The sequence below is a fragment of the Sceloporus occidentalis genome, unplaced genomic scaffold (genome assembly GCF_023333645.1).
Source record: "Sceloporus occidentalis isolate IW3139 unplaced genomic scaffold, rSceOcc1.0.p SCAF_103, whole genome shotgun sequence".
Classification (NCBI taxonomy): domain Eukaryota; kingdom Metazoa; phylum Chordata; class Lepidosauria; order Squamata; family Phrynosomatidae; genus Sceloporus; species Sceloporus occidentalis.
Window position 1 is genome coordinate 704,251 of NW_028317083.1, and position 11,711 is coordinate 715,961.

Genomic DNA, 11,711 nt, shown 5'->3' on the forward strand with positions numbered 1-11,711 from the left:
CCATAAAATATACGGGGATTTCTTGGAAAAAAAACCCAAAAACTAAGTCTTAAAAACATGTTACCGAAGTTACCTAAAACGTATGGTTCAAACGATCAGAACTGCTGGAGTTGCGGTTTAATGAATGGAGAGTTTTTGTTTTTTTGTAAACACAGCTGGGGGAAGAAAAATGTGGATGCCTGATCCACTTAGACTGGAATTGGAAGAAGCTAAAACTGACTGGTTTAAGATAAAATTCCAAACTATTAATTGGTATAAAATGGAGTCAATCTCCTGGCTGGCTGCATGTAGCCCTGTTTTCACCAGAATTCCAATTCAGGTAACAGGTGAGGTCTTGTGTCTTACTGTACCTCAACTGGCATTTGCCTTGTTATTTATGCAAAATTTCTTCAATAATGTGTGATTAAATATTACAAATATATTTTAGGTTTCTTTTTGATAAAAAAATAAATAAAAATGGAGTTCTTGCATATCATCTCAACAATTTAACTATGTAACATAACTATACAGGGCCAGTGAACTGGAGCAAGCCCATTAGACAAGTGGGATCAAACTTTCAGGTGACCCTAAAAACACAAGGTTAAAGCATCTATGTTTACATTAAGCATAGCCTTGCAGTACAGACTTTTGTCAGTCAGGAAGTTTTAAATAATTCAGACAAGAAATTGTTAAAGTTACAATACTTACTCTGTAACCGCTTACGCTGTAATGCGCATGACTTTGCGCTTAACGCCAAACTCCACGTTACAGTTGTCTTCGATGTCAGAGGACCTACGCTTTCTTCCATTCTGTTGTTCAAAAGGTTTTGGTCTCGATTTTAAGTCCTCGTGTTGCCGCCTTCTGTAATAAGTGTCCTCATAATGGTGGTGATAGTGATCCTCTGAGATTTTGGTTCTCTCATAAGAACCATCAGAGCGCCGAGGTACAGATGGAATGTAATATCGGTTATGCCTATCGTCATACAAGTGCTCGTGTCCTTTCTCTCTACTATGATGACTCCACCAGCTCCTGTGATCTCTACTGTCTCGCTCTTCATAAGGCCTCTCTCTGGCATTTCTAAAACTACTGGAATAATCAGGATTTTGGTAGTTGTCACATCTCAGTTTTCTATCCTGATGGTTCCTTTCATGGCTGCGAGAACGAGCCCTCTTCGGATGGTCATATTTTCTAGAATAGCCTGTCCTTGCTGGGCTCCTTGACCTTCTTCCATAATGATTGCGTCTGTCGTAGTCTTTATGAGAGTACTGACTTCTGTAGTTGTCACGGTGTCTATGGTCAAAGCCGTGAGATTGTCGGCTGCGGTCATACTTTCTCTCCCTACTGTAACATTTTCGTTCCCGGCTACGACCATGGCCGTTACTTTTAGACTTTTCTCGCTCGCTGCTGTCTGAGCGGCACCTTTCACTTCTTGGATGATTCCCCCTTTTGATGTGCTTGGTGCTTGGAAAAGCCTCTTCATCCAGATTTGCAGAATAATGTCCATTTTTTAAAACCGGACATCTCTCTTGAAGATCAGGCAACAGATGTTTAGTGGAAGACACCCAATCATGGCTGTTGGTGACTGTGGCTTCAATGACAGCAACTGTTCCATTTACGTTACCGTGAGCCTTTCCCTCCTCTCGGGAAGACCGCAGCGTTGCAGTCCTGTCAACACACGGAGGTTTATCACTTTGAGCTGCAGTATTTTTGTTGACAGCGTTATCTCCTAAATCTTGCAATCTGCTGTAATGAAGAAAAAAAACATAAATAATGGTATGTAATACAAGTAATACAAGTAATACAAGTAAATTGATAAAATTAATTTGTAATTACTTTTCCTCTGGTGACTGGTTCTCTGGTTTGTTCGAGGAGGTTGTTGAATTAAGCGATTTCTCAATCACCGGTAAAACGGAGTCACCCTGAAGAAAAAAAAACATGCCGGGCTGAGTAGCCTTCTAGTGATTACTTATATAGCGCCACCATATACTGCAGCACTGTACAACAGTTAACACTTTCCTGCTTGTGGATAAGGAGAGGTCAAAGTATTGAAGCTCTCTAGTTGCCTATTTTCAAACTCAATAAGGCAAAGGGTCTAAGGTCCCTGATCTTAATAAAAACTTTATGAAGCATTTGCCATCTGCTTGTCCCATGCATTTGCTAAGACGATATAAAGTAATTCTGCCCTATTACCAACATACCCAAACCATCACTTACATGATAATCTAGGTCGTCGGCTTTGGAAGGACCATTAGAGCAGTGAAGAGTTTCTTTACTGTAGTTTGAAAGTCCGTTTGCAATGCCATTGGCACTCGGGCTGTGGACACCATTCTGAGCAGCTGCACATATAGACATCTCTTTTGTCTGGGCAATAGTAACGTCTTTTCCATCAGGGGAAGATGTGTTATTAGACAGGGAAGGTCCATTTTGTTCAATAATCCCATTTAAAGGCGCCTCTTTTGATCCCTTTAACTCTTCTTCAGACTCCTCAGAAGATTCTTCCCCATAAGGTACAAGTGTCCGCAAACCTCCACTGGACTTGCCATTTACTATTGGTGCAGAACAGGTGTTCTGAGGTACCTGCTTATGAGCCAGGGGAGTACAAACTCTTGAGGTAGAGTGTGCTGGGATCTGCTTGGTAGCAGGGGACGAAGAGATGGACTTGTTTCCAAAGTCTGTCTTGTGTAATTTAGTTTGATGATTAGAGAGTTTGTTTATATTTATTGTGATCTTTTGTTTCTTTGCAGATAGACTGACAGATGGTCGGTTAACTGTTGCACTAGTTAAAGATGACCTTTTTACAGTGGCATTGCTGTTCACAATTATTTTTTGTAAATGATCTCCATTGACATGTTTTGTGTTCTGCAAAATACATACATTTCATATTAAAACTTGTGAAAAGCCAGATGCTAAAGTTGATCCTGCGTTTCTAAAATACTATTAAAAAAGGTATCTCAGTGGCTCCATACCACATGTACATGCCACAAGAAGACATCCAAGAACATAAAAGGGGTAGAGGACCATCAGTTTAATGGAAGACTCTTGCACATTCTAACTTAATACAGTTAAGATCTACCTCTGGGGAAAGCCAGACAATATTGAAAAATAAAATCTTGAAAGCTCTCATGGCTGCGGAGTAATAGCCAACAGAGTAGGAAAGCACAGATTTGTATACGCTGCGACTGCTTAAAGACCTTGCAAAAGATTAGCAGGACCTAAGACATGGGGAGTGCTCAGACAAGGGCAAAGACCCTGGCACAGATGAATGTTTCTTTATACATTATTAAATGTTGCTGTAATGCTCAGATTCCAGTTTAAAACCGAAGGTGAATATAAAACAAACTATAACTTTACACACCATGCTTTGAAAGGCTGAAAAGGGGGCTGCATTGTACTTTAGAAGGATCAACACAAATCCTCACCTTTACCACATGTGAGGGACCGACAAATGGCTTGCTGTTACCGGCTCGCTGGCTGCTACTGGGCTGTGGAGAGCTTGGACCAGCAGGATGGAGGGTGTAAGGTGATGTCCCATTGCGTGTGTCCTGGGACCTTTAATTGAATAAAGATGGGGAAAAGAATGCATTTTTGCTCTTTTTTTGTTTTTTTAATAGGGCAGGATATAGTCAGATCATTACCTGATATAAAACAGAAGGTATGCCTGCTGATTCAGCACTGTACGGATGTCTGTGCTGGATACAATGGAGTCATTCATTAGATACCACTGGTCATTGCTGGCCTGAAAGGAAAAAAAGGGAATACAGAAGTGGGTCACAATATAAAGGGGGCTACAGGAGAGAACCGCAATATATACGAAATCCCCCTTTAAAAAAAAAATATATATTTTTTTTTTACTAATAGATTAGACGCAAAAAAAAAAAAAAAAAAAAAAAAAAAAAGGGTGCAAAATATGGAATGTAAGTCCTTACATGTACGTTTAATGCCGTATGCGCAAAAAGTGCTTTTGTCCTTTCTTACCTTAACGTAACTGAAATAATGTCCACTGTGGCAACTAAAACCAGAATGAACGAGGACACCATACAGATCATAAATAATTGGTTCGCCGTTGGGATTGGAGGTGTATGGACGGATGTCAAAATATTCTGGATATTTTATTTCCTGTATTTGGGGAAAGTGATATGTTAGCATTATCTTGTCAGACCTAATAACAGTTCAAAAAAAATGTTTACTAAAATGTTTTAATAACAATGAGAGAAAGTGTAATTTACAATTTGTTTTCTGTAGCAAATGTGAATTTGCAGAGAAATCCATGTATGTATATTTTACACACACAAATATATATTATATATATATATATATATATATATATATATATATATATATATATAAAAAATAGTAAGTTACATAACGATGATCAAAGAATTTCTAGTCGCACACTTACTTTAGAAAGTTTGCCTCCTGTGAAGCTAGCAAACCGTTTCAACGATAGCGTCAGCACATTCGATGTCCGGTGGATGGTGAATCTTTTACATGCGGTTACCATTTGTTTACACCTGTAAGACAAAGCATCAAATTCCCTCAACAATGCCTATCTGCCAAAGAGCTTTAATCTATAGGAACTCAAAATGAACATAGACTTAAAATAAGGAACGGGCAAAACAAAAAGATCCAAGTGATAGAAGTGCTGATTTCCAGGTTAACATTTAAAAACATACTTGGTGGTTGAGGTACTAAACCCAAGCTTACATAAAGTCGACTAAAGAAAACACTGGGCACATGCAGACAAAACACACATCGCTTTTAGCCCTGGGACTCACTTGCTGCACCTATAAGCGTTCTCGCCCTCCAGTTGTTCAGGTTTGACGAACTGCTCCAAAGCTTGCTTAATACTATGCGCAGACTAAAAAAATAGAAAAATGGTACATATTAAACAACCTAAAATAACACAAATACATTGTTTGCAGACTGTAAGTATTCCTTCATTTAAAGATGGAGTGGCCACATATAGTGTATAGCAAAACTACATATTTATTTCAGGTCTTTTAAAAGCCATTCGGAAACATTACAGACTTATAGTTCCATTGGTTTTCTAATATTTAATCACCGTCTACCTGTATCCTGATCCTCTCTACAACCCATTGCTTGTTTCATATATTGCCATACACCTCCCTCCCGCTGATAATCTACATCTCTCCTGAACACTTTGTAACTACGCTAATCTTATTCACAGGATTTATACATCCCATGCAATGCGAGATCCTTCAGAAAAAAACTCAGACAGAACCCACTGTACTCATTTTCATACATTTAACTGGCTACTTCTACCTCTCCTGACCCAAAATAATCTTCACATGCGCTAATTTTTCTTTTAGCGCTCTCACCTTTATCTCCAACGTGATATCCAGGTATTGCTCATAAGTGTCAGAGACCGCTTTACAGTTTAGGCATTTCACTGCAAGAGAACAATATTAGATCGGTTTAACGTGTGGTACGTTCCCATTTACAAAATACATAAGAACATATACATACTATTATGCTAGAGCGTATAGCAATCATAAGAAAAAAAACAAAAAACTCTTACCCCTAGAACGAAGATAACCGCCAAATATTTGATGGATAAGAGTCGTGGCTTGGGTTCGACGATCAAACCTAGGAAAGGAGAACATTAAAAACAATGGTCTACCACAAGGGATGCAAAGATGGCAAAGTTCAAGGACCAATTTGTGTCGCCGCTGACAGCACCTCAGTCAGAATGGTTTTAGAATAAGTTTTTCAATCCAAGGCACATTTACCTGTAATTATCTTTGAGACAGGATTTTTGAAGCTCTTCCACCGTAAAGCGAAGAAATTCATGTGCATCCTCCTGATTTCCATAACGGAAGTGTTTTGCAATCCCTAAAAAGACACAGATAAAATAACAGTTATGTTTTTTTCGACAGCTGCATATTAGCTATTTGTATGTATTCTAGCTTTGTTATCTTAGCCCAAGCTAAAAGACAAACACCCTGACTATCATATTCGTCTGTGGTAAGAAATAGAATGACTGTCTTAATTACCCATCTGGACATTATCTAATGAAAGTTTAGGGAGGAACGGACTTGCCCCAAAATAATCAGCTCATCGCGCTGCTTGAGCAGGGAAAGTCGGTGGAAATATCACATGACTGAGGACGACGGCATCCTCCTTTGTTATTGTAATTAGGCAGTCATTGATCCTTAAACATATATCCCATGCCAATTAAGTTAAATGTTGTGAAATGAGTGTCCACTCGTGTTTGGTCTGATGACATGCTGGGAAACCTCTGAAGTCAGGAAATGAGAGCTCAAATCTTTTCACTAATCTTACCATTTGGTGTTAAGCAACAGAGCAGAAGAATCTGCATGAATTGTTTAACATCAAGCAATTGTCACATTTAATGTTGTGTGTGACTGGCATGCTTTAAAGGGGACCTGCCGCCTTCACAGCTTTAATCATAACCAATTTTCCATTGGAATATAAACCAGAAAAGGCGACAAGCTCTCAATACTTAATATCTCCTGTCCCAAATTCTCTCTTTTACTGTAAAACATAGTATTTGGTGGGGAAAGTGATAGATCCACTTGAATCGCTTTGCTGACAGAGACCAAGTACTGAATTTGAAATTACAATTTCTAATCTGTAAAACTGCAAATAAAATATACAAAGTTAGAAACATATATAAGCTACAAAGTAAAGTAGAATCTGCTACAAACCTATTAAGGCCACAATTTTTTGTGCACAATTCCAATCATCAAGTGTAGGGAAGCCGGCGCTCCAGCTGTTGTCGAATGAACGGTTCAAAAACTGGCACGTTGGCTATTATCGAGATAACGTGTATAGAACAGCAGCAGGAGTGCTCTTGGTAAAGTGTCGGGATTAGAGAGAGTGAAGTTTGGAGCTGTTCCCAAGCACCCGTAGGTATGAATTGTTACAATATTGGCTAGTGTCTGCTAGGCATGCCAGCATTTCTATTACTAATGCCAACAATATATTCATCTTAAACTTCTGGTACAGAGCTCTATCCCTCCGTTGCACACACACAAAAAAAAAAAAAAAGAAGATGCACAAGTGGCGAATACTTTTCCGGTCTATAACACAAGGTTTGTCATGTTTACTCACTTCTAAGGTCGTTGATGACACAAGTCGGTTTGATGACACCACCGGGATTAGACAAAGCTTGTGAGACATGAGATTGCATCACACACATCATACAGAAATCCTGATCACAACCTAGGAGAGAGAGTTACAACAAAGATCAGCATTTATTATTAACACTCAAATACCAAGACAGAGCACATTAACTGGTCTCTGCCATAAGTTCAAGTATCCTCCAAACCATATTTGTACTTAATATTACCCAGAAAGTTAACGGGAAAAGTCACTGCTAGTCGGCTGGTGCCTTTAAGAGCATTTATTGGAGGCTTTTATTACAGTGCAATACAAGAACATACTTTTGTGACCTTTAGTCAACTAGAAGCAAATATTCCCCCATCTGTGGTTTAAATGAAACCCATCATACCATACCTGTTAGAAACAGACCAGGCACAATGGCAAAATAAAACCCATAGCCCACAGGTGTATTTTAGCCATGCTTATGGAAATCAACAAATGAACAATATGAAGTATCATGGCCTTCATAGCAGTAAACCGATACTTCCACTGACTAATTTATCTCTGTACACAATGTTTGTAAGGCAAACACTATATATATATATTCTATAGGTAAAGTGCAGGAATCCCCCCCAAAAAGGGGGAGCCACTCTATTAAAACATTTATACATTATGGGCTGTTCAGTATCAGCCATCCTTATCATAACAAATTTACAAAATCAATACTAGCTCAGCTACTAGAAACTAAAATCTGTTGGTTTTTTTGTTATTTATTTAAATTTATTTAAAGAAAATGTATTTTTAATCATATATGTTAACATTATGTTTCAGCATATCTACACATCTAACATAATATTTAAAATAGATCAACACAATATCTAACTAACAAACAGAGAAAAGGCTCTTAAAAAAGACAAAACAAAAAAACGTGACTTTTCATGTCCTTGTAACACATGCCAGGTTTAATACTGACAATTTATAACGTAATAGCTACTTGGGTGGGTTTAGTGAGAATTTGGAACAGTCCTGGAAATCACCGCGTTCTACAAAAGGGCAGCGAATATGGAAATCTCTAGGTATTCCTTATCTGTGGTGATAGCTGCTGGACATTGAGGTGCACAAAATATATACCTGCCAAAAATGGTGGCTGTATCATCCAATTCCTGGGCTGCTCCGTGAGTCCAGGGTCAAACAAAATCCAAAATACCTTCAAGGTGTTGAAGAGCAAGATAATAAGTGAGTGTTTGCTCTCCAGAGCCATTGCTCACGCTCCCAATTTTAAGGAAGGACTTACAGTCACATCACAGCAGGGCAAATTTGCGGACACTGGCAGGGATTATAGTGGAAAAAGTTTAGCAATATGTTGCAATCTTGCTTGAAGCCAGTGCTGCATAGCATTACAGCTAGAAACATTAAAGGAAACGGGAGATCAGAGTAGAAATTGAATTGAAAAAGAAAAAAACATTTTCCTCCAATTTCCCTCGCTGTTGATCTTTCTTTCTGCTTCTCACTGGGGTGTGTGGGAGAAGTGTGCGGGGCAGGGGGGGGATTTATTTAAAAGATTATTGCTGTTACGGGTAGGCTACAGGGCCAAAAAAAACGCCAGGGATATCGCTCCCGTTTGAAGACAGCATCTGCATTGGGATTTACCACTGAAGTTTTATTTAGTTCTATAAAGTGGATTTGTGGTAGAACGTGTTCTCTATTGCTGATTACACCTGAATCAGAGACTCTAAGTCTTGGGGCCACAGACAGGGCCCACTGATTTTCAAAGCAACGTGTCACACTCCCCTCTGGCACTCAAAGAGAAGAACTACACTTACCTAAGCTTACTTAACCTGCTCATGGGTAGGAACTACGAAAAGATACAATACTCACATGCTTTTACGTGTTCACGGCTAAGCAAGTAGTTGGTCAGAGGGGCCGTGTATGTCAAGCATTGCAGAACAGAGTTTGCAAAGCAGGTATTTCCAAGGTTTTGGAGACCGGCTCCAGCTTTCTGCACTCGATGCCATTTCAGAGACAGCTTCTCTGTGGGAAAAAGAATCTTCTCTGGTGGATCAATGCCATCCCCGGGCACTGTCATGGCTGAAAAGGAGACAGAGAGCTTGCAGTGTTAACAGGACAAGGAGACATCTTTACTTCACCAATTCCCATGTTCAATTCGTAAAAATCAAAAGTTCTAGATCTAGAATAAAACGGAATGCAGAAGAACAAGTTACATACGTGTCCTATCGTGCTCACTTTTTTTGACAATTCTAGTTGTCACATTACAGATTTCGGACAATCACATTTTGTCACGTGTATGCGTTCTGGTAATTTACAACAATCTATTAGACAAAGATCTCATTATCATAGTGCTTTGTGGCAAACAATAGAATGGTCTGGTCTTAATCATCCAGCCAGATCCTCATGAAAGTCTATGGAGGAAAGGACTTCATTAGCATTACCATATAGCAGCTCAGTATGGAGTTTGAGAAGGGATTGTGATCCAAAGTTGTTATTATAGCGCCATCATATTGCACAGCGCTGTACAACATCTCTGCCTACAACGGTGACCCTAAATTTCCAAGTCTGGCACTGAATGAGTTCAAAGAGAAATAGCCCCTGGGAAATAAATATAAGGCAGAGATTATATGGGTTCAAATTTTAGAAGGGGAAAAATGACTGGTTGAATTCTGGACTCACCTGGACTGTGAACAAATATATATTTACTTGGTATTAAACAATTCAAATGTTCAAATGCAATTGTACTTCCCATAAGCCTGGATAGCTCAGTCTGGGATATTTCAAAATGTTTCCAACAAAGGAATTCAATGTATTTATTTTTTTTTATTAGATATACTGTAAATATGTATATTTTTCACAAATGTTAAGTGTTAAACTTTTGCAGGTCATCACTGTCCAACCAGCGGTCTACTGGCCTCTAGGGCATATGGACACGTCTATTCCGCCAAACAAAACCCTATAAATGTCACCGCACTATACGAGTATATATGTCAAAGTGGACAATAGTTGGATGGCACCCAGCTTTAGACATAAGGATTTATTTTAGGATAAAATCTTATGTACAGAGCCAGAAGCACTTTTTGTAGAGATAGAAATAATGTCTTACGTGGCTCTGTCTCCTCCACGTGTATAGCCTCATCGGGAACAGACGCATTTGAGTAGACGGCAGCACCAGGAACAGGTCCAAGCGAGGTTTTATCCAAGCCTGAAACTACACCTCGTATTCCTGAACCCGCATCCATGTCGGCAGACGACGGCGTGACGGAAGTGCACACTTGATCCTGGCACGCTGCTTGAGCCGAGGATACTTTGTCTATTATAGTCATGATTTCTCACTGCAAAAATAAGAAAAGAAAATCAGCACTGCTACAGAGTAGTTACAATGGCACAGAATATAATGATTGTTACAGTAATTATGCCCCAAGCCCCTCCCCTTTATTTAAATAAGGAAGCTTTCCAATCTTTCCCAAAGGATAATATTACACAGAGAAGCACCGGCAGAGCCCCCCAGCAGCTTCCGTGTTCTCCTTTATCTTTACATCGTGCTTGGGAATTATAAGCATATGTAAAGATGATCACTGAAAAATAGCCTCCTTTAACGCTATTTCAGGTTTTAATTCATTTAAGCGTAAATGTACTACTGCCCCATAACAGCAGGATTTATAACACTCCATCTAATATAAAAATCCTCCACCGGAGCACAGAACTAATTCACTTTCCAATACACAAAACAATATTTTATTCTGTATGCCATTTTAAAACAAATCCAAGACGCTTGTGTAACGGGGTTATATAGTATCGTAATTACAGTAATATCGCTTCCGCTACACAGAACGTACTGCTGTTTCCTTTTATAACGTGTTCAGCTACTTGTATGATCTCAGTAAATAATGTTGCTTCTATTGCGTAATAAACTTATAGTTTCTAAAACAAAACGTGCCAGCCTCCTGTTACTTGCAATCTCTAGAAGACACACTGCTGTTCAAAAGTTTGGGGTCACTTAAAAATGTTATTGTTTTTTTGAAAGAAAAGCAAAGTTTGGCCATTAAAATAACATCAAGTGGATCAAAAAACACAGGCGGGGTTAATGCTGTAAACGAGTATTGTAGCTGGAAACAGCTGATTTTTAATGGAATATCTTCATAGGTGTACAGATGACCTTTATCACTCCTTTGTTCCAATGGAACGCAGTGTTCGTGAATATAAGTTTAAGTTAGAAGGCTAATTGATGGTTAGAAACCCTTTCGTAATTATGTTACAACCAGACATGTCCTTGTTTTCCATGAAAACAGTTACGTGACCCCAAACTTTTGAGGGGATTGTACGGCTTAAATGCCACCAACATAATGACTAAATGACAGTATTGAAAAACACTTTAAATAAAAATATTTTTTTAAAAAAACAAAAAAACAATACGCTACATTTTCCAAACTAATGTGCCAGGTTGGTCCAACGGTGACAGGGAAAGAGCCAAAAGGTGACTTTCCACAGACATTACACTAGGACATAACACCAAGGAAACATTTTATTTATCCCATATCTTTAAATATATTTGTGAACTATGGCTCCTATGATGCTTAGCCAGCCTACTAGATGGCTAAGATGGTAGAAAAGTGGTACAGCCTCCCAGCAGAAGC

General features: G+C 38.9%; 1 protein-coding gene across 1 annotated transcript; it reads right to left on the reverse strand.

The window, feature by feature from the left end:
• Positions 1 to 698: 698 nt before the first annotated feature.
• LOC149283490 (ubiquitin carboxyl-terminal hydrolase 42-like) lies at positions 699 to 10,400 on the reverse strand. The gene is made up of 14 exons (XM_089497449.1): positions 10,181 to 10,400; positions 8,944 to 9,153; positions 7,075 to 7,185; positions 5,730 to 5,832; positions 5,519 to 5,586; positions 5,319 to 5,389; positions 4,755 to 4,837; positions 4,379 to 4,490; positions 3,955 to 4,095; positions 3,615 to 3,715; positions 3,399 to 3,528; positions 2,194 to 2,838; positions 1,813 to 1,898; positions 699 to 1,722 (listed from the first exon to the last, which is right to left on the reverse strand). The coding sequence occupies exons 1-14, from the start codon at positions 10,398 to 10,400 to the stop codon at positions 699 to 701; spliced, it is 3,105 nt and encodes a 1,034-aa protein (XP_089353575.1).
• Positions 10,401 to 11,711: the final 1,311 nt, after the last annotated feature.

Excerpts from the sequence above, each read along its gene's own strand:
- LOC149283490 (XM_089497449.1), bottom strand. The coding sequence starts at position 10,400 with ATGACTATAATAGACAAAGTATCCTCGGCTCAAGCAGCGTGCCAGGAT. Across the intron at positions 9,154-10,180 it reads CGTGGAGGAGACAGAGCCAC|CCATGACAGTGCCCGGGGAT; the intron begins GTAAGACATTAT and ends TCTCCTTTTCAG. Across the intron at positions 3,716-3,954 it reads ATTATTTCAGTTACGTTAAG|GCCAGCAATGACCAGTGGTA; the intron begins GTAAGAAAGGAC and ends TTTTCCTTTCAG.